General features: G+C 37.7%; 1 protein-coding gene across 8 annotated transcripts in view; it reads right to left on the bottom strand.

Annotated features, from left to right (window-relative positions):
- PTPRK (protein tyrosine phosphatase receptor type K) overlaps positions 1-26,666 on the bottom strand; it is a 566,839-nt gene that overhangs the window by 266,549 nt on the left and 273,624 nt on the right. For all 8 annotated transcript variants that reach the window (XM_049695646.1, XM_049695648.1, XM_049695650.1 and 5 more), the window contains exons 4-5: positions 6,669-6,750; positions 4,043-4,158 (exon numbers count right to left, since the gene is read on the bottom strand). In XM_049695646.1, coding sequence (XP_049551603.1) covers positions 4,043-4,158; positions 6,669-6,750 — 198 coding nt within the window. The remainder of the gene's footprint in view (positions 1-4,042; positions 4,159-6,668; positions 6,751-26,666) is intronic.

The following is a 26,666-nucleotide window of genomic DNA, read 5'->3' as shown; positions in this document are numbered from 1 at the left end:
TAAAGACTTTATCCCAACTCCCTTATCCAATATGAACTGCATAACATACTTTTTTAAACTACATCCCACAAAACCTCATGATTTCACCAGATTTATAGCTTGCTGACACCAATGGACTTTTTTTTTTTACACTAGAGCATGATATATTTTATTGAAGGTATTTCTTTTGGTTGTGCTATATACATTATGCATAATGCTACACCAATGGACTTTTAAAAACATTCATCCATATTGTTTTATGCATCAGTAGTTTGCTCAGCATGTGCTAGGAGGTTAATTTGGCTTATGTATTTTGTCATTGTTTTCTAAATGTCTAGAGTGAATGACCTTCTTTTAAGACTCTCTAATTTTATAATCTGAGATCTTGCAGGAAAGAAAACTCTGTAAAGGGACTTCTCTAGTGGTCCAGTGGTAAGGAGTCTGCCTTCCAATGCAGGGGACGAGGGTTCCATCCCTGGCTGGGGAACTAAGATCCCACATGCCGCAGGGCAACTAAGCCCACGCACCACAACTACTGAGCTCACGTGCTGCAAACTACAGAGCCCACGTGCTCTGGAGTCTGCACGCCACAACTAGAGAGAGAAAACCTGCACACCACAACTAGAGAAAAGCCTCTGTGTGGCAACTAAGACCCAACGCAGCCAAAAAGATAAATTAAATAAATAAATATTAAAAAAACAAAAAGAACACTCCCTAAAGATATAGCAGACCCACTATGATATGTCTTATGGACTATTCCAGATTATCTCAGGTAAGTCACTAAGTGTTTGCTTTTTTATGCTCCATTCTTTAATTTACCTAATTTGTATGTCATTTTAAACAATAAAAATGACTGTAATATCAATTGTAAGCTAAAGACAATAAACAAGTGCGAAGTTATTCTCTAAATGTATTTCTATACATAAATTACTTTGAATGTCATATACTATCAGGTATTCATGGCAGTTGTAGTGTACCATTTTTCATTTAAAATAGAAAATTGGAAGCTTTCTAGTTTTTGCTCTTTTACACCATATTCAAACATTTACCAATTGAAGCTCAATATTATTATATTATATAAATGATTTGGAGGACATAAAAAGTTGATGGCCATTTTTATTACATCTGACCATGGCAGGTGTAACAGCTACTCCATTATTCCATTACTTTTGTAATAGGATGCAAAGACCTTTCATTCTGAGTTACTTCAGAGTACATTCGTTCACAGCAGTCAGCAGAGATTTTAAGCAGTTGTTCTCACAATGATACTTAATTTGAGGAATGATTTTTTTCCCCACACAAAACTAATAACTTAAAAATTTTAGGGGGATTCCCTGGTGGCGCAGTGGTTGAGAGTCCGCCTGCCGATGCAGGGGACGCAGGTTCATGCCCCGGTCCGGGAAGATCCCACATGCCGCGGAGTGGCTGGGCCCGTGAGCCATGGCCGCTGAGCCTGCGCGTCCGGAGCCTGTGCTCTGCAATGGGAGAGACCACAAAAGCGAGAGGCCCGTGTACAGCAAAAAAAAAAAAAAAAAAAAATTTTACATTCCTCCATGAAACAAAAAAAAGGTGATCAAAGCCATGTCTCAGACCATCAAAAATAATGTAGAGACCTGGTTTAGCATCTTACAGCTGGAAGGGATTTTGGTCTCTACCCACACCTCCTTTAATAAATAAAAAAATCTATGGTCAGGAAAAGTTCAATGAATTCTCTAAGCCAATATAATTAACTGGGTTATAAGAATTAAAGAGTTAGAATTAAGGTTAGAATTAAGAACTGGGCCCCTTGACCTTTAGGAAGTTGTTCTACACCAAACAAAAATAACTTGACATCTATCTGTGTGTGTTGGCCTGTAGATGCATTGTCGAATCAAGATTCTTCTTCCTTTATTATGTTTCTACTAGTTTCAGCAAAAGATGGATCATTTTTTTTTAATCATTGGCCACTTTCTGATTCACTCACTCTATAGATGTACACATATCAATTACATCTATATATCTACACCTTTATCTCTATGTCTCAGTCTTATTTATTTGAAAACAACCCTAAACCAGGCAATTGATAATCTTCAATGTTTCTTAAATATGGAGAAGAATGATTCAAGGGAATAAGTTAAGGTAATTTAAGTGGTATTATTGAAAAAGGCAGAAAAGCTTTTTCATTAATAAGCATGTAAATTATTGAAGAATTGGGCAATGTCAAAATAGATGAGAAATATATAAATTCACCTTGGAAAATGTAAAGAGAAAGAAGAGGAGAAAAAAGAAAGCAGAACAGAAATTGAACAGAATATTTTTATCTCTCATCTTTATTTAAAAAATGGCAAGAGAAAAATTTTTTAAAACTATAATGAAATGAGCCAATTTACAAAAGTAAGAAACAAACAATAAATGAGCAGTATTTTGACTGCAACCCACTCAGACCAGCAGGGCCAGAAAGTCTTTGTTGCCACAAGGCAGCTGGTGTCTAAGTACACAAAACCCTTTTTATTTCAACGTCCCATTAAATCCTGGGGCGTAAACCCAGGGGCAGACTGCAGAGTCTCTGGTTCTCCAAGACAAGACTATATAGGTAACAATAAAAATTAAATGCCAAAAATGTCTCTACCTAAATGACAAACGACTAGCAAAGTAATTAGAAAATATATCTAAACACATTCTTAATACTATCAGTATATAGGCTGAGAGAGAAAGTAAGAGGGATTCTAACTAGATGTTTAGATGATGAAACAATTTGTACATTATACAATACACTCTACAGGAAGAATTATCTTATATTTAAATACCTGTAGTGGAAATTAGCATAATCACAGGGTAAAAAGGAGAGAGTACATTTCCTTTTCACGTATTCAGGATGGTATCCTGATATGCACATATTAAATAAATTACAAAAGTAGCTATAATTAGATTTATATGAAATACATCTGTTATAACATCCGATTGGATGTGGGAATTGAATGAAAAAACACATTTATAACACCCAGTACAATATCAGGCATTATACTGGTATGATTTCAATAATCATTGATTATAATTATGATCCCAACTTCCTGAAACCTAATGATGATCCTTGACACTAATTTTCTCTCTCTAAAGATATCATAAAATAAAGCCTGATGTCTATGTTCAAGAAACTAAGCTAATGATTTTCCTTTTTGGTCTCTATTGGCATTCTCAGGAATTTAAAATTCTAACTAATTAAATCCCTTTCCTCATTCTGATGCAAACAGAATTAAATAATAATAATAATAAAGGTGCTCAGAGAATATTATTTCTTACATTCTAGCTTCAAATATTCTGCCCTAGGTCCAGCCTCAAGGCTTTAGTTGCTCTTAGCTCCTCCCACCTCCCCACCCACCTCTGTCCCAGGATTGACAGATATTCTCTGAGGATATGGCACATTCCTTAGTCACTGTTTTCTCACAGATTCTTTTAAAGCTCTTTGTATGCACCATTTACATTTCCCCAACATGTATGCTAAACTGCAATTCATTAAATACACATTTTTTGCGGATTTAATATGTGCAAGGCAAATATCTTGTCCTCAGATCTGTGATTAACCCTTATACACAAAAATCCTGAAAAACAATTTTAGTTGGCTCTCTTCCAATTCACATTTCCAGAAATACTCCCAAAGGTTTCTTAAAATACTTTTGAAAACTTTATCAGAGTATGACAGTTCCTGCTTAAGTACTATGCTCTTGTAAGTTGTTTTCAAAATGTTAAATGAGACATTTTTCATTTTTTTCCTATTTTGAATGGATCTAGAAAAATTGTTTTTACAGTTTGGACATAACATTAGAGAATTATGATTCTCTAAGGAGTTAATGAGTAACTCACCCAAATACTTATTAACTATACACTGTTATATTTTTATTCATATTCCAAAAATGGAAATATCTGAAATGAATCTGCAGCGAATTAAATCAAACCTACACAAAAGACAACCTGTCACACACATATTCCACCCCCCACCCCCACACACACACATACAGGGAAAAAGAATTTGTGATTTTTTAAAAATCAAGTGTACCCTTTAGTTCAGCTGCCAATGCGGCCTTACCTGCAGCCATAACTTGTTATGTACAGCGTCTCTCCCTGTAGCGATACACTGAAATGTAGCATTCTGCCCTGCATTGACCTCTACGTCCCCCAGACGGAGGAAATGAGGAGATTTATCTGTGAAGACAAGAAAAAACTTACTTTTTTCCACATGAAGAAAACATGCCGTGTTACTTTTTCCCAACAGAATAATGTTGTTCATACTTTTACCTTCGGCCAAGACTAATGTCGTATGGACGAAAATTTCAGTTTTCTCTGTGCTGAAAGACATTGTTGCCTCTCTCACGCTAAGTTCTCTTTTTTAAATAGTTTTATTACGTATCGCCCCATAATTGCTAGAGCAACTCTATACAGAGTGAGCACCCAACGATTACTGCTGGAGGACCCCTGTAGCATGTTGCATACGGGTGATAATAATAGTTACAAGTCAAAGCAAACAAAAGAGATCAAATAGGCACAAAGCAGAGCATAATAGAAAACTATAAGAAAAACACAGAATGACAGCTCAAAAACTGACATATACATGGCTGTTGAACTATTAAGTTACAATTTAAGCAGTTACATCTTTCTTTTCTTTTCTAAAGAAATTTCAATAACTATAATCCTCTAGTACTTCAAAGAACAAGGTAAGGGACTGTTTTTCTTCCTCTCAGAGTATTAGCTTAACTGTTGTTAAATCCACCTCCTATTCCTTCATAGTCCTAAGAAAGTTACCCAAAAGAAATATTAGACCAACAAAAAAGTGATGACTGCCATCAAAATATACATGAGTTACATGACTGTCAAACAAGCATTCTCTATAATTACCTTTTAAAACTGAAGCTTATTCAGGTTTTCAACTGAAAGAAAACATAAACGGGAAAAGCTAAGCCTCAGTGAGTAAAGATAGTGCATGAAGGATCATATCACAATGAAACTACTGTTGTGCTCAATTTCTGTATTTTTTAACTTGTTTACTCATGAAAGCCTTTCTTTAATATCTTCTTTCAAGAAGTGTAAATGAACAGTAGATGGAAACACCGTTCTCATATATGAATGGATTGAAGGAGTTTAGTAAACCAGCTTGAACTTTGAGTGAGATAATTTCTCCTTTTTCTTAGAATACACCACATGTAATAAATCATTTCACCTTTGCCTGCTACATCCTTCTCCAGTGCCTCACCTCAGTAGGTGCTTCAGAAAAAGGAATGCTTGCACTAGAACACAAGCTAGAACAGTGGTTCTCAAATTGTGAACTCAAGACGATCAGCATTAGTATCACCTGGGAACAATCAGAACCCGGTGAGGGGCCAAGCAATGTGTGATTTGCCACATCCAGTTGGTGATTCTGAGGCACACTAGGGTTTGACAACCAGTTAGCAGGAGCATGAGCCTTGGCCCCTGGTACGGTGCCCCCTGTGCATGCTGCTTACAAAGTATTAGAGAATTTCCACCAGGAGGGTTACTGAACAGATCATCTAGAATTCATGGGCCCTATAAATCACTGCTGTTGGGAGATATAGCTTAAGTCTGAATTTATACCAACCGTTTTATGCCTGGCTCTACTGAATGCATGCAGTAATTGCCTTTCAGAGTATGTGATATAAACACAAAAGTAGTTACCCCATCTGAAGACCAATCAATGTGCATCTAAGGACATACCAAACTATGTGTTAACAAATTGAGTTTCTTGTTTTGTGTGCTTTCTATTGTTTTGTTGTTTAATATGAATTAGCCAGAAATTTATTATGACATTAAAAACTTAGTCTTAAGTTTGGAATAAGATGAGTTAATTCATTTTCTTCATTTCACCCCAACTTTCAACTTAGCAGATCACATAAGTTGGTGAGGCTTCTTCTTATTTTCTTTTCACTGAACTGATTTGTTATTCTTTGCTTTCCTAGGCAATTTAATAATACCAAAAAAAGGAAAGAGTCCTACCTAGAGTTTCATTTACATTTTTAATTTTTTCTGTCAAAAATAATGTCAACTAAATAAACTGAAGATCTAACAGGCTTTATTAGGGGATTCATGAATCAGGCAGCATCCCAACTATTAACTATAAGACAGATCAAAGGGGTTGTACAAAATGGAAGGTTTTTATAAGAAGAAGAGTGGGGCAAGGGAGCTACTAGCAAAAAGAAAAGAAGTAATTATTTTTAGGCCAGGACATCTTCTTTGAGGAAGAAAAGGAACAGCAAGGGTTTTATGATTCAGATCACCTCTTCTTCCTCTGGGAGATGGAGAGGGATCACAGGACAGATTATCCTACTGGTGCTTGACCATGAAATCCAGACTAGTCAATTAAGATAACATTTCCGGAAGAAACTGAAACTGCAGTTGGATCAGGTATAAATCTAGGTTTTGTATTATGAACTTTTAGCATGAGTGACGCCATTTTGGGACTGTGGTTTTCTTTTGAACAGTAATTAATTAAAAGAATCCTTTAACATGTGTAGTACAAGTCTGAAAAATATTTGATTCAAAAACTCTAGAAATATTTCAGTGTTCTTTTAAAACTGAACAAAAGGCTAGGAGTAACAACAACAAAAGAGAGAGCAATGAGCAAGTGGTAATCAATAGTCACTACCAATATAAGACAAGTGTTGAAAGGATATAGAAAAATACAGTTCTTAATCACAACCTACCACAAGGATAACTCAGGACTTGGATGTCATCAATGGCAATATAACCACTTCTTCCTCCTGAGACTTCAGCTTCAAATATTACCTGTCAGGAAGAAATAGAAAACACTTACAACAATCATTTTTAAGGAATTTTCACAGTGAAAGAAAAATAGCTATAACACACTTATGAAAATTAAAATTTAATTTTCATCCAATAAGAATTAAAATTTCATCTTATAATGTGAGTAATTTCCTAAACCTTGTACAGGTAAACAACATTTTTTTGAAGAGCAATTAAATTACTGAGGCCAAGCAGTTCTCACTAAATTTCTTAAGCAACTATTATTAAGTGTTGTAGATTTCCTGAATGGGCAATATACAGGCAGAATGAATAGGCAGATATAGCAAATCTCATATCTCTAAATTTTCCCTTATTGACTTTTTCCATTTTTGTTATTTATTTAACATATATTGAGCACCTACAAATGTGCCAAGCAGTATGCTAACCAGCAAAGACATCAACTGATCTAAGCTTTTAAATAGCTGAATTTTCAAAGACAGAGGTCATCAGACAGATTAGTGTTACTCCAGGCAAAAGGAACCATATACAATGGAATAGAACAGAACTCTGTGTTTGGGAAACCAAATGAATGTAATCTGTATAGCTACAAAGACTCAAGAGGGAAGAGATGAAATTAGAGAAGTAGGCATGGAAGACTTTGAATACCATGGGAGTGAAGTCAGGAGTATATCCTGTCAATGATTAATCAATTAAAAAATATATATTATTATAATAATATATATTATTTATTTATTTATTTATTTATTATTATATTATTATATATAATAATATATATTATTATTAATAAATATTTTAATAAATATATTTTTAAAAATCAATGTTCAGATATAAGCTAATGTTTTAGAATTTTGTTGTTACAGTCAATCACAGAACTTCGTAAAGACTTTTGCTTAGTAACGTGTGCTGTGACTCTTCAAGAGAAAACGGATTAAGCATGCCACATTTCAACATTTTATTTGACTATGGGCTCCTTTATTCATGGAGAGACATAGGTTATCTTTGGACTGTTTTGCAAAACGTTTTAGGAAACATATTGGAAATTGATATTTAAAGTAGGAATAAAATATAATCAAATTGGTGTATTACAAATATATTTGGCTCAGGACTTCCCTGGTGGCGCAGTGGTTAAGAATCTGCCTGCCAATGCAGGGGACATGGGTTCGATCCCTGGTCTGGGAAGATCCCACATGCCGTGGAACAACTAAGCTTGTGTGCCACAACTACTGAGCTTGCGTTCTAGAGTGCGCGAGCCACAACTACTGAGCCCACGTGCCACAACTACTGAAGCCCATGCGCCTAGAGCCTGTGCTCCGCAACAAGAGAAGCCACTGCAATGAGAAGCCTGCGCACCGCAATAAAGAGTGGCCCCCACTCGCCGCAACTGGAGAGAGCCCGTGCAGCAATGAAGACCGAACGCAGCCAAAAATAAATGAATAAATAAATAAATTTTAAAAAATAAAAATAAATATATTTGGCTAAAAGGTGGAGGATGGCCCCAAAGAAGGTAAGACTAGAAACAGACAAATAATATGCTAGTAACAGTGAACACAGAAAGATGAGAAGAAAAAGGAGAGATAAAAGAAATAATACTAAAGAAACAGACAAAATAGAAATTATTGATTCATTAGTTGTTTAGAAATAATAGGAAAATTCTCATTCCTGGCCTGGGCCCTTAGGTAGATAATGCTATTGTCTGTTGTCAAGAAGGAGGAAACTTCCCACAGGTCTTACAGAAATGGCACCTAAGAAGTGGCCAAAGCAGGTAGCTTTTATGCTTTTTAGACAAAGAAACAATAAATTTGTGAGGAAGTGACAGGAAATAGTTTTGGGTGCTCAATTAGTGAAGACCCTAAACAGAGTTTGGACCTGGGGTAGTAAATTAGTGAAGTAGCAAGGTTTGTTTACACAGACTTTTCAGCTCCGCATTCTCTATCTCTGCTAAGAGATAAGAGTGATAAGGGTGTTCTTCTACCTCTAGATGCAGGGGGTACACCTTTCACATGAGAGATTTATTTCCTGTTTTCAGAAAGACAGAAAGAAGGGTCAGAGTGTCCCTCTTGCACTGGCCATTTCTTAAGAAACTAATTGAAAATAATCAGTATACCGTTGAGGCACATTTTGGGGCAGCCTACCCCATGACCCAACACTATCGGGATCCCTAGCCAGATACAGAAAAAGATACAAATTTGAGGGAGAAGATAACTAAGTACATTTCAGACATGTCAGATTCCATTAGCCTAGGATACATATGGGGTAAATGCTTAGGAGATAACTAGACAGATATATCTCAAAGAGAAGAGATGGGTTTAAAATAAAGCTATAGATTTGGAAGTCATCATCATGGCAGTGAGTAAGCTATAGATTTGAAAGTTACAGGGATTGGTGAGTAAGACGGCATAGAAGATAAAAAGCAGCAAACCATGAAATGGAAGGCAAGAAGGCAGACAGCCAGCAGAAGTAAGGCCAACAAAGTACGATTCAGACAGAAGGGTGGAGGAAGGCACTCCCCCCAATCAGGCAGGTCAACACTCCCACCAAAAGGATTAGAAAAGGCCAGATAAATTACAATGACCATAATTTTAAAACATCAGATATCTGCATAAACAATGGCATTTAGATGAGCACAAATTTTAGGAGGACAGGATCTCTCGAGTGTGATCCCAGGATCTTCTTTCCCATGGGACTGTTTGCCAATTCTGGAAACAGGCTGTGGTTCTAGCTCAGCACAGATTTAGGGCCTCTATGGGAGAAAGTGAAAACAATGAAGCTTGCTGTAACTGTGTAAAAATAGAACAACAAACTAGAAATTTAAGAGTCTGAATAAAATAGATGCAGACTACAGCAAAAAACATGAGCTGTAGGAGAGAGGTCAAGGAAAACTAAAAAAGTATCAATTAAAGTTAGCCATTAAAGGTACTCTGGTAACTTCTGACAGTTTTACTAAAGTGGAGGGGGATAAGTTTGATTGTTTTTACTGAGCTCTTACTATACTCAAGAGACTGTTCTAACTGAGCATGCTCATTCATGCTCACATCTGCTGTTGTTTCCCTCCTCTCTTTCTCTCTCTCTCTCTCTCTCTCTGCACACACACAAATTCATTACATCTTCACTACAATCATATGAGGTAGTTATTATTTTTATCCTCAATTTAAAGAAAGTTAAGTGACTGCACCAAAGTCTAACAGCTAACAAGTCGTAGAGTCAGGGATGGACCCAAGTCAACCTCCAGGATCTAATCTTCCATCAACTTCACTACACTTCCTCTCAAGATCAAGAAACAAACACAGTAGAACATTTAATTTAAATAGACTTTAAATTTCCTTTAAAAGTCTAATATGTTAAATTTTTAAAGTGTTATTTTAAATAGCAAACTAATTAGATATTCTATTGACTAAACAGCAGTATCATCAATCAGCATTACATCCTTCCCATTCTCATACCATATCTACATCCACCCCAAAGCCAATGACAATGGGACACAGCAGGCTGGGTGGATGGTTCACCTCCCCTCCAATCACTCCCATCATAAGCTACCTCCTGTGTTAGTTCTTTTCTACTTCAAGTTTGTCCTTTATGACTATTAATTTCCCTGGAATAAGTTAAAGCTGAGAAGTAGGAGAATGAGGTTTTTGGGGGAAGACAAATATTTCATGATGAAAGGAGGGCTAACCTATAAAGACAGAAATATATGTGTGTGTATGTGTGAGTGTGTGTATACGTGAGTGTGTGTATACATATCATTTGCATTTCATGTGAAGGTATTTGATATGATAACAACTGTCAGGTCACTTTCTAAATATTGGAACAAGGGTTTAGCAAGAAATAGAGGAGGGAAGTAGAGACTTTAAATAATGTATAACTTGGAGCAATTGTGGTACAGGCCACTTTCTTGGGGGTGAGAAAATTTGTATTTGACACACAACTCTCCTATTTACAAATTCTTGAGCAAATCACATAACCTTTAAGAGCCAAGTCCCAACCCCATAATATGGAGATAATGCAGCTTTCATTACAAAGTTTTGTGAGGATGAAACAGTAGCATCTGTAAAAGTGCTAAATAAACCAAAAGGTAAGATTATGAACATTGTTAATATAGGACATTTGTATAAGTATATTCCAGGAAAACAAGTTTTACTTGCTTGAATGGTAGTTCAAGGAAAGGGAAAGTATAGAAAGAAAAAATGAGAAAATTATTTTTGGAAAAAATACAGTCTTATGAATAGACCACACAGCTGAATAATTAATCAGTTAATTATTTCAGGTTTGTTACAGTCAGCATTAATTAAATTATTTTAATTCGATGCTTATCTTAGTTTTACTTTCTCGAATTGTTTTACTTGGTAGGTGGTAAGTTTAAACATGTTTACTACACCCCTGAGGAAAAGTTTCTTATTTGTGCATTTAAATTGAGCTTTATTCTGGACAATAAAGTTAGGCCTTGATTTAAAAGGGAGTGAAAGAATTGGTTCTTTAGTAAAGAAAATAAAAATGTTTCTCTTTTTAGTGACTCATTTTCCCTAAGTGTTGTCTCTGCCTCATTAACTAGAGCAAGAGGAAATTTCTAAGATCAGATTCCTTTACTGCTAAGTATCTAATCAGCTTTATCACTTTATCAGAGCCCTCACCTTGTAAGTCTCTTCTGTCCACTCAGGGAAAACCAATCTCAATAGCTTAATTATGCAAAACTTGCTTGGGCTAATGCTCAGGTCAGAGCTAATGCTCGGTGTCAAATAGAAAACTAGGGCTTCCCAGGAGAAGACAGCAAGGGAAGCCATACCAGATGTCAACTTGAACCCATCCAGGAGGCCAGCCTGAGAACAGAATGAAAGGGCTCTGCTTTTCATGCTGTTTCCACTCCACTCTGTTACCTGAAATACTGAAGGTGATGATTCTAATCAAATTTTTGCTACTCTAGCAACATTCTTGGATTACTAACTAAATAAGTGAAGTCAAGTCAAATTAAAGGAGGGGAGGAGGCGAACCCTAAAGAACAAGAACGACTTTATCTTTTGGCAAACTGAATTAACGCAGAAGTACCTCATACAATGGAAAGCTGAACTCAGAGTAAGGAGCCTGGGCTCTGGTTGCTGGTTTGCTATCACATGTAACCCAGGCAACTAATTTAACCATGTCTTCAGAGCCTCAGATGGGCAACACTGGCCTTGCCCATAACTCAGGTTTGTTGTGAAGATTGAATGGTATATGTGAAATGATTAAATGATATATGGAATGCCACGTAAGACAAGACATTATGGATATGAGAAAAATCTGAAATAAAAACTTGCACTTAATTTTCTTTCAATATATCACAGTGTTAAAAGTGTAGGCTCCAAAGTCAGATATACGTTGAGTTCACATTCTTTAAATGTTAACTTTAACTTATAGAAAAACATATGTAAAGTTACTTATGTAACTTTAACTGATGTACAGTCTAAACCTAAGTTTCCTTTTCTATAAAAAGAAACTATTAGTATCCACCTCAGGGTTAAGGGGGAATTAAATGAGATAACACACGTGAACCATTTAGCACAGCTCCTGGTACATGGTAAGCATTCTAGGTTAAGGGGCACCACTGCCATCATGGGAAGAAAATATCCATAAAGGACACATGTACTAAAATGAAATTTCTTCCCATTCCCTCCTCCCTTTTCAAAAACTTAACTCTCTGCCCTGAATTTGGAAAATTAAAAAAAATTTAAAAAACCTTAGAATAAACTGGTATTTCATTCCCATAAACCTCCTCAAATATGTTTTCTGTGATTTGAAGTTTTTAACACTGAATATTGTTAATGTAAAGTTCAAAGTAAATTACACATTTGCCTTCAAAGAATAAATGTAACAAAATGAAAACCTACAGAATAGAAATAGGTTTATTTCTATATGTTCCGGTCCAAATTTGGATAATGAATAAAACAGTCATCTGTAATAAAATAGTCACCTGAATAAAACAGTCATCTTAACCAACATTACTAAAGCTGCAGGTCCATCCATATCAGTGCTCTGATGTCAGTGTGAGGCCTCAAAGTAGGAGCTGTGCTTGACTCAACTTTGTGTCCTCAAAGCTTATTCTTACTACCTGGCACATAGCAGACATTCAATAGATGCTAGCTGAACAACAACAATAACAAATTATACATAGATATATACACACACACAATGTATAATATACATGAACATAAGTATGTTAGCATCATTAAATATAATTGACTTCTCTTTATCTCATGTAAACTCTAAACATTGGATTCTCAAGGATCCATCCCAAGCCACCTTCTCTCTTTTTGCCATACTTTTCACCCTGATAGGATAAAGGAAGATAAGCCTACAAAAAGACAGAGGAAACTGAGAAAAAATAAAGTGTGTAGAGATAAAAAAGGGAAATGGAGGTACATGGTATCATAAAAGCCAATAAAAGAGTATCTGAAGGAGAAGAGATGTCAGGACCAAATGCCGATCAAACACTAAGTAAGATGGAGATTAAAAATACCCTCATATATATCTTATAACTAGAAGTTGGTACACTGTAAACAACATATCCCCACTTCTCCCAAACCCCAGACCCTAGTATCCAACATTCTAGCCTCTGTTTCTTTGAGGTTTTTTTTTTTCTTGATTCCATATATAAATGATGTCATACCAGAGAACACAAATTTCTGGTTATAAGATGAATAATTTCTGCGGATCTAATGTATAGCATGGTGATTGTGTTTAAAACTACTGTATTACATACTTGAAAGTTGCTAAGAGAGTGAATCTTAAATGTTCCCACGACAAAAAAGAAATGGTAATTATGTGACAGGGTGGTGTTAGCTAATGCTATAGTGGTAATCATTCTGCAATACATACTTGTATCAAATCAGCACATTGTACACCTTAAACTTACATAATGTTATATGTCAATTATATCTCAGTAAAGCTGGAACAAAACCACTCCTTATATGTAACACTATGATTAAGAGTGACCAAATAAAGTACCATCATATGAAGTAACAGAAATGGAAACCATATTAGATAATAATGAAGAGAGCAGAGGAGTGGAGATGTTTGTAACCCTCCTACAGGAAGTATGCCTGAATCGGTGGAGAAATCTAACCAAGGATAGAAGAAGATACGGGGTCAAGGGAAGCGTTCAACTTTTTATTATCATTTTTAGGACGAAAAACACTTAGATGTTTTGAAGTTGATGAGGATGATTCAATTTGAAGGGAATGTTTGAGTGTACATGAGAGAAATAACTGTTAATGTGAGATAGGATAGCACTGGATCCAAATCACAGGTCAGAGGAGGGGCTCTACTTCTTTCATAACATAAGGAAAGGATGAATGAAGATATGAGTAGGATTTGTAGGATTGGTAGATAAGGGAGTTTCTCCTGTATGGCCTCAGTTTTCTCAGCTACAAAGGATGGGCTAGTGGGAAGGACGAGTGGTTGGAGTTTGGAGAGAAATGAATGGAGTAGAATGGACAGAAGAAGAGAAAAGGAATTGAAAAGAAAAATGTGATAGGATCTCCAGGAGTATTGTGGGCCCATCTGAAGTTAGCGACTGTGTTTTTCTAGTGATCCTGATCTACCATGGAGCGTGATTCTATTTAAAATAGAATTTCCTTGATTTTAAGTTCATAAAAAGTAGACAGAAAAAAAGGAATCAAGGAGTTTATGGAAATAGAAAATGTGACCAAAAAGAGATTACAAAGAAATCAAATTTTGATACAATGAGCAAATTGATGAATTAGCAAAAGACAGATGGTTAGATCAACGGATGCTCCCCATGAGGCTGATGGATGATCTCAGTGAAATTAATCAAGTAGAAAGAGATTAATTTATGTTATGGTCAGAAGGTGAGATGCTTACATGTAAAGCTAGAACACTTGTGAGATATTATAAGATCTGTATAATAAGAGCAGCAGGTTAAAAAAGGCAGGTGGGCTTCCCTGGTGGCGCAGTAGTTGAGAGTCTGCCTGCCGATGCAAGGGACACGGGTTCGTGCCCCGGTCCGGAAAGATCCCACGTGCAGCGAGGCGGCTGGGCCCGTGAGCCATGGCCGCTGAGCCTGTGCGTCCGGAGCCTGTGCTCCACAACGGGAGAGACCACAACAGTGAGAGGCCTGCGTACAGCAAAAAAAAAAAAAAAAAAGGTAGTTGATTTTTGGAGATGAGGAGGTGAAGGAACTACCTAGGGACTTTCCACAAATATACCAAAGCCATCAGGATAATGGTGGGCCTTGGGAATGAAGAAAGCAAGTCTGACACCAGTACTAAAGTTCAGGATGAATAGAAGAAAATGACTTGGGATCCAGAGGAAGGCAATCATGAGGGTGATGGCATGGCTGAAAGAATTCAAAGGGGCAAGGGTGTTTCCCATCCATTAAATTGATCCTAAGTTGCAAGGTATTAATATCTGCCTTTTTAGAGACTGTTTGGGAAGAAGTGTCCTCAGTCTAGAGCCACAAACAGAGCATGATGATTATAACATAATTAATTGTCTCAATAAATTTTCAAGGTTTATCTTTACTACTGAAATATAAGCTCATTGAGGGCAGTGACCTGTTTATCCCCCACAGCATCAGTGAACCACAAGAATCCTGTTGAAAACTGGGGCTCGGAAAGAGTTCCAACATGTTACAGAAAACAACAGTGCATCAGTTAATTCTAGCTAATAGTTTTGCTTTCAGGGGAATTATGGGATAAGGTATTTAATTCACTTTTACCTAACTCATAAAATTTTGTTGACATAATAAAATGACTCTCCCTTGAGAAAGTTTCAGATAATTTTCCCAAGCTAATTTAGAAATCATGAAAACATTAATCACTTCCCTTGAATAGTTAAATAATGCTGTGAGGAATAAATTTCTGCTTACAGGCCCCAGAAGATCTTAAACTGAGTAAGTCAAATACCTATGTGGAAACTTCAAAATATAGAATCCAGTTTCTTTTCAAGTGTGAAAATATTCTATTTCTGTTCATACTTAAAAATTAATATACACATAACTGGCAGGTGATACCAAAAGTCCAGCGTACAGCTAGCCGTCACTGTCACCCACTGTAGCTTCTCTCACAGGCACTGTCAGTCTGGGGTTCTGCTTTCTCAATAAAGATTTGCTGAAAGTATTATAGAAAAGGAGCTTCTCCCTGTTAGACCCCTACATGCCAGGCTGGCTTGCCTACTGAGTTATGTAATAGTTGGTTTCTAAGAGTCTAACACGTGAAAATGTCTTTAGTAAAGGCCTGGGGACTTTGTGAAACAAATGCATTGTTAACAGCCCTTGCCTACTGCTTGCTTGCTTGTTTATTTAGCTCCTGAAAAAGATAAATGCCTGCACCTGCAAAAGGTACCTAGAAAAAATACGTAAAAAGAAATACTGGTATATTCTTTGGCTTTAAAGCTGCTTGCGAGAGTAATTAGAGGATTCTAATTATAATGTGTACTAAATATGGAAGGCAGGTAAGACATATAGCAGAAATTGATTCTTCATCTAAAACCCTTTCATATTTCAGATTTTAGCTATCGTTAGCACCTCTATGACTTACAGATATGTAAAAACTCAAAATCAGTCATTTTCCTTAAGATGTCCTGAGATTAAATATGATCAGTTTCTGGGCTTCCCTGGTGGCACAGTGGTTGAGAGTACGCCTGCCGATGCAGGGGACACGGGTTCGTGCCCCGGTCCGGGAAGATACCACATGCCGCGGAGCAGCTGGGCCCAAGAGCCATGGCCGCTGAGCCTGCGCGTCCGGAGCCTGTGCTCCGCAACGGGAGAGGCCACAACAGTGAGAGGCCCGGGTACCGCAAAAATATATATATATATATATATATATATATATATATATATATATGTATGTGTGTGTATATATATATATATATATATATATATATATATGATCGGTTTCTTAGGAGGACTAGTCCTGTCACGACTTAACATTAGGACCGTGCAGTCTGCAGAGAGTAACGAGGGTTCCAGAGATTCTAAAACCTACACTGTTACCTGAATACATACAGGTTTTTTGTATAGTTACAAGGCCTACCATGCAGCAGAAGCACACACACGTACGCACGCACAGTCCTATCTTTCCACACACAATTATACTAATATAATAGTGACCTAAGTAGATTTTTGAATGCAAATTCTGTGTATAGTGGAGACACGTATTCTTGAATAAAATGTCAATGTTACAAAAATATCCTGAGGTTTAAATTGCCTAAGTGATGAGAGGGACTGCTACATTACCTAACATGGATGACAACAGCAGGTATAACAAGACCACACTTGCATCAAAAGAAACTGCAACCCTTTCCAGAGTGGTATTGTGTTTGCCTGATAAAAAATAGAACATCACTGAAAGCACATTCCAGTGTCCAGGCAAAAGTAAAAAATGCAGGACCACAGATCAAAAGGAGAAAATAAAACCTAAGAGATTTCACACCAGAGTAGACTGTATAAAATAAAAGCCCAAAGAAGGCTGTCTGAGAAAGCTCCACGCTAAAACGAATAAGCAAGCATAGTACATTCCTATGCTTCAAATTAGCCCAGGCTATCTCTAATGTAATCACCAAAAGTATCTAGAAGATCTAAATAAAGGAACTAATAATAATCATTTTAGAGCTTAAGCCAGAATGTTTCCGTTCATATTAATAGTCCATTAGTTATTTAATTTTCATTCCTTAAACACACACTTGTAAAAAATTGTCAATGGTCCTTTTAATTTGAAGATATTGATGTAGATTCATACGTATAAAAAACACATGACTCCATTATATGGCTAAGAGACACCCAAACTCCATCTCTGAAAACAGATAAACTTAAAACTTGAAACAAGAATAAATAATACTTACAAAATAAATGCAAGAGGAATTTTTGTGTTCTTTGCATGTTGTCTATATTATTAAGATGCCTTTGGGGAGGAGGAAGACATACACTGCTTTCTCAAAAAGGTTTTGAGGGACTTCCCTGGTGGCGCAGTGGTTGAGTCCACTTGCCAATGCAGGGGACATGGGTTCGAGCCCTGCTCTGGGAAGATCCCACATGCTGCGGAGCTACTAAGCACGTGTGCCACAACTACTGAGCCTACGCTCAGAGTCCACGAGCCACAACTACTGAGCCCGTGTGCCACAACTACTGAAGCCAGCACACCTAGAGCCCGTGCTCCACAAGACAAGCCACCACAATGAGAAGCCCACACACCACAAGGATGAGCAGCCCCTGCTTGCCTCAACTAGAGAAACCGCGTGCGCAGCAGCAAATACCCAACACAGCCATAAATTAATTAATTTAAAAAAGAAGGTTTTAATAAGTTTTTTATGATAATGGAGACACACACAGAGACACACGCAAAACACAGAAAAGAGCACACCAGCATCAGGCAGAGCCTCAACTCCGAGTCACAGACGTCAACTCAAATCCCTGTGCTGACCTGATGGAGCCATTGTGAGGATTAAAAGAGATTATACACAATTTGGAAGGTTCTCCATAAATGTTAACCCTTTTCTCTCTTTCCTACCCTTCTCCAGTGACTGATATAATGGGCACTGCCCTAAGACCACAGCCTTTGAGAAAAAAGGCAAGAGGGCAGCTTCAGGCGGCAATGATGCCGGAGACCATGAGGAAACAACTCTTACCAATTTATTTATTTATGTTTTTAAACAGCTTTATTGGAGTAAAATTGCTTTACACTGGTGTGTTAGCTGGTGCTTTATAAAACACTGAATCAGCCATACATATACATATATCCCCATGTCTCTTCCCTCTTGCATCTCCCTCCCTCCCAACCGCCCTATCCCACCCCTCTGGGTGGTCACAAAGCACCAAGCCAATCTCCCTGGGATATGTGGCTGCTTCCCACTAGCTATCAGTTTTACATTTGGTATAGTATATATGTACATGCCACTCTCTCACTTTGTGCCAGCTCACCCTTCCTCCTCCCCGTGTCCTCAAGTCCATTCTCTAGTAGGTCTGCATCTTTATTCCCATCCTGCCCCTAGGTTCTTCATGACCTTTTTTTTTCTAGATTCCATATATATATGTGTTAGCACACAGTATTTGTTTTTCTCTTTCTAACTTACTTCACTCTGTATTACAGACTATAGGTCCATCCACCTCACTACAAATAACTCAATTTCATTTCTTTCCATGGCTGACTAATATTCCATTGTATATATGTGCTACATCTTCTTTGTCAAATCATCTGTCGATGGACACTTAGGTTGCTTCCATGTCCTGGCTATTGTAAACAGAGCTTCAATGAACATTGTGGTACATGACTCTTTGAATTATGGTTTTCTCAGAGTATATGCCCAGTAGTGGGATTCCTGGGTCGTATAGTAGTTCTATTTTTAATTTTTTAAGGAACCTCGATACTGTTCTCCATAGAGGAGATTCCCACCAACAGTGCAAGAGGGTTCCCTTTTCTCCACACCCTCTCAAGCATTTATTGTTTGTAGGTTTTTTGATGATGGCCATTCTGACTGGTGTGAGGTAATATCCCATTGTAGTTTTGATTTGCATTTCTCTAATGATTAATGATGTTGAGCATTCTTTGATGTGTTTGTTGGCAATCTGTATATCGTCTTTGGAGAAATGTCTATTAAGGTCTTCTGACCATCTTTGAATTCAGTTGTTTGTTTCTTTGATATTGAGCTGCATGAACTGCATGTAAATTTTGGAAATTAATCCTTTGTCAGTTGCTTCATTTGCAAATATTTTCTCTCATTCTGAGGGGTGTCTTTCCTTCTTGTTTATGGTCTCCTTTGTCATGCAAAAGCTTTTAAGTTTCATTAGGTGCCATTTGTTTATTTTTGTTTTTATTTCTATTTCTCTAGGAGGTGAGTCAAAAAAGATCTTGCTGTGATTCATGTCACAGAGTGTTCTGCTTATGTTTTCTTCTAAGAGTTTTATAATGTCTGTCCTTACACTCAGGTCTTTAATCCAATTTGAGTTTATTTTTGTGTATGGTGTTAGGGAATGCTCTAATTTCATTCTTTTACATGTAGCTGTCCAGTTTTCCCAGCACCACATATTGAAGAGCCTGTCTTTTCTCCAATGTATATTCTTGCCACCTTTATCAAAAATAAGGTGACCATATGTGCATGGGTTTATCTCTGGGCTTTCTAACCTTTTCCATTGATCTATATTTCTGTTTTTGTGCCAGTACCATACTGTCTTGATTACTTTAGCTTTGTAGTATAGTCTGAAGTCAGCAAGCCTGATTCCTCCAGCTCCATTTTTCCTTCTCAAGATCGCTTTGGCTATTCGGGGTCTTTTGTGTTTCCATACATATTGTGAAATTTTTTGTTCTAGATCTGTGAAAAATGCCAGTGGTAGTTTGACAGGGATTGCATTGAATCTGTAGATTGCTTTGGGTAGTATAGTCATTTTCACAATGTTGATTCTTCCAATCCAAGAACGTGGTGTATCTCTCCATCTGTTTGTATCACCTTTAATTCCTTTCATCAGTGTCCTATAGTTTTCTGCACACAGGTCTTTTGTCTCCTTAGACAGGTTTATTCCTAGATATTTTATTATTTTTGTTGCAATGGTAAATGGGAGTGTTTCCTTAACTTCTCTTTCATATTTTTCATCATTAGTGTATAGGAATGCAAGAGATTTCTGTGCATTAATTTTGTATCCTGCAACTTTACCAAATTCATTGATTAGCTCTAGTAGTTTTCTGGTGGCATCTTTAGGATTCTCTGTATATATCATGTCATCTGCAAACAGTGACAGCTTTACTTCTTCTTTTCTGTTTTGGATTCCTTTTATTTCTTTTTCTTCTCTGATTGCTGCGGCTAAAACTTCCAAAACAATGTTGAATAATAGTGGTGAGAGTGGGCAACCTTGTCTTGCTCCTGATATAAGTGGAAATGGTCTACGTTTTTCACCACTGGGGACGATGTTGGTTGTGGGTTTGTCACATATGGCCTTTATTATGTTGAGGTAAGTTACCTCTATGCTTACTCTCTGGAGGGTTTTTATCATAAATCGGTGTTGAATTTTGTCAAAAGCTTTTTCTGCACCTATTGAGATGATCATATGGTTTTCATTCTTCAATTTGTTAATGCAGTGTATCACATTGATTGATTTGCCTATATTGAAGGATCCTTGCATTCCTGGGATATACCCCACTTGATCATGGTGTATGATCATTTTAATGTGCTGTTGGATTCTGTTTGCTAGTATTTTGTTGAGGATTTTGGCAACTATGTTCATCAGTGATATTGGCCTGTAGTTTTCTTTCTTTGTGACATCCTTGTCTGCTTTTTGTATCAGGGTGATGGTGGCCTCATAGATTGAGTTTGAGAGTGTTCCTCCCTCTGCTATATTTTGGAAGAGTTTGAGAAGGATAGGTGTTAGCTCTTCTCTAAATGTTTGATAGAATTCACCTGTGAAGCCATCTGGTCCAGGGCTTTTGTTTGTTGCAAGGTTTTTAATCACAGTTTCAATTTCAGTGCTGTGACTGGTCTGTTTATAATTTCTATTTCTTCCTGGTTCAGTCTTGGAAGGTTGTGCTTTTCTAAGTATTTGTCCATTTCTTCCAGGTTGTCCGTTTTATCAGCATAAAGATGCTCGTAGTAATCTCTCATGATCCTTTGTATTTCTGCAGTGTCAGTGGTTATTTCTCCTTTTTCATTTCTAATTCTATTGATTTGAGTCTTTTCCCTATTTTTCTTGATGAGTCTGGCTAATGGTTTATCAATTTTGTTTACCTGCTCAAAGAACCAGCTTTTAGTTTTATTGATCTTTGCTATTGTTTCCTTCATTTCTTTTTCATTTATTTCTGATCTGATCTTTATAATTTCTTTCCTTTTGCTAACTTTGGGGCTTTTTTTGTTCTTCTTTCTCTAATTGCTTTAGGTGCAAGGTTAGGTTGTTTATTTGAGATGTTTCTTGTTTCTTATGGTAGGATTGTACTGATATAAACTTCCTTCTTAAAACGGCTTTTACTGCATCCCATAGATTTTGGGTCATTGTGTTTTCATTGTCATTTGTTTCTAGGTATTTTTTGATTTCTTCTTTGATTTCTTGAGTGATCTCTTGGTTATTAAGTAGTGTGTTGCTTATCCTCCATGTGTTTGTATTTTTTACAGATTTTTTCCTGTAATTGATGTCTAGTCTCACAGTGTTGTGGTCAGAAAAGATACCAGATACAATTTCAATTTTCTTAAATTTACCAAGGCTTGACTTTTGACCCAATTTATGATCTATCCTGGTGAATGTTCCATGAGCACTGGAGAAGAAAGTGTATTCTGTTGTTTTTGCATGGAATGTCCTAAAAATATCGATTAGGTCCATCTTATTTAATGTATCATTTAATGCTTGTGTTTCCTTAATTATTTTCATTTTGGATGACCTGTCCATTGGTGAAAGTGGGGTGTTAAAGTCCCCTACTATGATTGTGTTACTGTTGATTTTCCCTTTTATGGCTGTTAGTATGGGCCTTATGTATTGAGGTGCTCCTATGTTGGGTACATAAATATTTCCCATTGTTGTATCTTCTTCTTGGATTGACCCCTTGATCATTATGTAGTGTCCTTCTTTGTCTCTTGTAATACTCTTTCTTTTAAAGTCTATTTTGTCTGATATGAGAATTGCTACTCCAGCTTTCTTTTGATTTCCATTTGCATGCAATATTTTTTTCCATCCCCTCACTTTCAGTCTGCGTGTGTCCCTAGGTCTGAAGTGGGCCTCTTGTAGACAGCATATATACGGGTCTTGTTTTTGTATCCATTCAGCCAGTCTATGTCTTTTGGTTGAAACATTTAATCCATTTATATTTAACGTAATTATCAAAATGTATGTTCATATTACCATTTTCTTAATTGTTTTGGGTTTGTTATTGTAGGTCTTTTCCTTCTCTTGTTGTACCTACCTAGAGAAGTTCCTTTTGCATTTGTTGTAAAGCTGGTTTGGTGGTGCTGAATTCTCTTAGCTTTTGCTTGTCTGTAACGGTTTTAATTTCGCCATCAAATCTGAATGATATCCTTGCTGGGCAGAGTAATCTGGGTTATAGTTTTTTCCCTTTCATCACTTTAAATATGTCCTGTCACTCCCTTCTGGATTGCAGAGTTTCTGCTGAAAGATCAGCTGTTAACCTTATGGGGATTCCCTTGTATGTTATTTGTTGTTCTTCCCTCGCTGCTTTTAATAATTTTTCTTTGTATTTAATTTTTGATAGTTTGATTACTATGTGTCTTGGTATGTTTCTCCTTGTATTTATCCTGTATGCGACTCTCTGTGCTTCCTGGACTTGATTAACTGTTTCCTTTCCCATATTAGGGAAGTTTTCAACTATAATCTCTTCAAATATTTTCTCAGTCCCTTTCTTTTTCTCTTCTTCTTCTGGGATCCCTATAGTTCGAATGTTCGTGTGTTTAATGTTGCCCCAGAGGACTCTGAGACTGTCCTCAATTCTTTTCATTCTTTTTTCTTTATTCTGCTCTGCAGTAGTTATTTCCACTATTTTATGTAACAAGTCACTTATCCATTCTTCTGCCTCAGTTATTCTGCTATTGATTCCTTCTAGAGAATTTTTCATTTCATTTATTGTGTTGTTCATCATTGTTCACTTGCTCTTTATTCTTCTCGGTCCTTGTTAAACTTTTTTGTATTTTCTCCATTATACTTCCAAGATTTTGGATCATCTTTACTATCATTATTCTGAATTCTTTTTCAGGTAGACTGCCTATTTCCTCTTCATTTGTTTGGTCTGGTGGGTTTTTACCCTGCTCCTTCATCTGCTGTGTGACTCTCTGTCTTCACATTTTGCTTAACTTACTGTGTTTGGGGTCTCCTTTTCTAAGGCTGCAGGTTCACAGTTCCCGTTGTTTTTGCTGTCTGCCCCCAGTGTCTAAGGTTGGTTCAATCGGTTGTGTAGGCTTCATGGTGGAAGGGACTAGTGCCTGTGTTCTGGTGGATGAGGCTGGATCTTGTCTTCCTGGTGGGCAGGTCCGTGTCCGGTGGTGTGTTTTGGGGTGTCTGTGGCCTATTATGATTTTAGGCAGCCTCTCTGCTAATGGGTGGGGTTGTTTTCCTCTCTTTCTAGTTGTTTGGCATAGGGTGTCCAGCACGTATTTTGCTGGTTGTTGAGTGGAGCTGGGTCTTGGCGTTGAGATGGAGATTTCTGGGAGAGCTTTCACCATTTGATATTATGTGGAACAGGGAGGTCTCTGGTGGGCCAATATCCTGAACTCGGCTCTCCCACCTCAGAGGCACAGGCCTGATACCCAGCTGGAGTACCAAGACCCTTTCATCCACACGGCTCAGAATGAAAGGGAGAAAAAAAGAAAGAAAGAAAGAAAAACTAAACTAAAATAAAGTTATTAAAGTAAAAAATAATTATTAAAATTAAAACAAAAGTTTTAAGTAATGAAAAAGAAAAAGAAGAGAGCAACCAAAACAAAGAAATCCACCAATGATAACAAGTTCTAAAACTTATACTAAGGAGAAAAAAAAAAAAAAAGTACAGACAGAATGCTAGGACAAAAGGTAAAAGCAAAGCTATACAGACAAAATCACACACAGAAGCATACACATACACACTCAGAAAAAGAGTAAAAGGAAAGAAATATATCTATCATTGCTTCCAAAGTCCACCACCTCAATTTGGGATGATTCATTGTCTATTCAGGTATTCCAGAGATGCAGGGTTCATCAAGTTGATTGTGGAGACAAAATCCGCTGCTCCTGAGGCTGCTGGGAGAGATTTCCCTTTCTCTTCTTTGTTCGCACAGCTCTTGGGGTTCAGCTTTGCATTTGGCCCTGCCTTTGCGTGTAGGTCACCTGAGGGCGTCTGTTCTTCACTCAGACAGGACAGGGTTAAAGGAGCAGCTGATTAGGGGACTCTGGCTCACTCAGCCCGAGGGCAGGGAGGGGTATGGAGTGCAGGGCGAGCCTGCGGTGCCAGAGACTGGCATGATGTTGCACCAGCCTGAGGCGTGCCGTGTGTTCTCCCAGGGAAGTTGTCCCTGGATCACGGGACCCTGGCAGTGGCGAGCTGCACAAAGTCCCAGGCGGGGAGGTGTGGATAGTGACCTGTGCTTGCACAGGCTTCTTGATGTCTTCAGCAGAAGCCTTAGTGTTTCATGCCCATCTCTGGGGTCCATGCTGATAGCGGCAGCTCGCGCCCGTCTCTGGAGCTCGTTTCGGTGGTGGCTCTGAATCACTTCTCCTCGTGCACCCTGCAACAGTGGTCTTTTGCCTCTTAGGCAGCTCCAGACTTTTTCCCGGACTCCCTCATGGCTAGCTGTGGTGCACTAGCCCCCTTCAGGCTGGTTTCATGCAGCCAACCCCAGTCCTCTTCCTGGGATCTGACCTCCGAAGCCCGAGCCTCAGCTCCCAGCCCCAACACATCCTGGCGGGTGAGCAGACAAGCCTCTCAGGCTGGTGAGTGCTGATCAGCACCGATCCTTTGTGCGGGAATCTCTCCACTTTGCCCTCTGCACCCCTGTTGCTGTGCTCTCCTCCGTGGCTCCGAAGCTTCCCCCCTCTGCCACCCGCGAAGGGGCTTCCTAGTGTGTGGAAACCTTTCCTCCTTCACAGGTCCCTCCCAGAGGTGCAGGTCCCGTCCCTATTCTTTTGTCTCTGTTTTTTTTTTTTCTTTTGCCCTATCCAGGTACGTGTGGGAGTTTCTTGCCTTGTGGGAGGTCTGAGGTCTTCTGCCAGCGTTCAGTAGGTGTTCTGTAGGAGTTGTTCCACATGTAGATGTATTTCTGATGTATTTGTGGGGAGGAAGGTGATCTCCACTTCTTACTCTTCCGCCATCTTGAAGCTCCTCTCTTACCTCTTTAGTACGGCAGTAACACACCCACTACCTTACCCATTCTTAATCTCTAAGACAAAAAACATTTTAAACAATCCTACACCAGCATCACTAAACTACCCTTACATGAAACCTTTTTTGTCTCAATTGGAGGCCTACTATGGTGAAGCCAGCTGAGACTAGAGACCACGGTATAATGTGTCCAACTCCCTTCATTCTTTAGAATACTCAATTCCAAGACAGGCAGACAGACTGAGCATAATACTATATTCGAAATGCCTTTAAATATGTATCAGAAATAAATTGAAGTAGGACCCACTATTCATGGCACAGCCTAATTTATGTTAGAGTGTGAATTTGCAATAAGAAGGAAAAGTCAAAAAGGCAATTAGAAGAGGGAAATGAAACAAAAGTTAACTAAAATAATCCAAGATCTAAAAACGCCATTCATCACATTTTTCATCCTATGGGTCTGTCCTTAAATACATAGGCAAACAACTTACATCATAAAAGATCTGGTATAAAACTGAAGGTGGAGAAGCAAAGGGTAGCAAATTCATCAGCAAAATGTCATTTCTGTATCTTTGCTATCATAGCTACACCATCTGGGTTATATTTTATAGTTAGTTGTCTGAGCCAGAAATAAAAGATGACTGGTTACGGTTGCTATTTCTATCAACATGACACTGAATTTCAGCACTATTTTTCCCTGCTTCTAGAGATGTGCCATTTGTCTTCCTACAATCCACAGGCAGAACCTTTTAAATTTTAGCACCAACAGTCCAATCTCACACATAGCAGAAGTAGATCATTTCACTTGCACAACTATATCTGAAAAAAAATGCTTTCAAACTAACACAGTAAGTCTTTTTCTCACCAAACGTAAGTGACTCTCAAGGGCTTTAATCTATACTCATGGAGCTCAATTAAGAAAATTAAAATGAGCAGAGCAACCTATACGTATTATCACACTAAAAATCTATCAACATACAAAATCTGTTGGTAGTATGCATTTATATTATAAAGAAAAGCAAGCTTTAAGTGAACCAGGTAATTAAATACCATTCAACAGGTAGTATAACCAGATCAGACTACATCAAGGCAAAGTTCAACTGAATGCTAAACCTGAGCCCTCACATCACAAATGCAAACATATTAATAAGTAATTGTTTTGTTAAGACCACGTGTAAA

The sequence above is a fragment of the Orcinus orca genome, chromosome 12, assembly GCF_937001465.1.
Source record: "Orcinus orca chromosome 12, mOrcOrc1.1, whole genome shotgun sequence".
Taxonomy (NCBI): domain Eukaryota; kingdom Metazoa; phylum Chordata; class Mammalia; order Artiodactyla; family Delphinidae; genus Orcinus; species Orcinus orca.
This window is presented reverse-complemented; position numbering and strand designations above follow the sequence as displayed.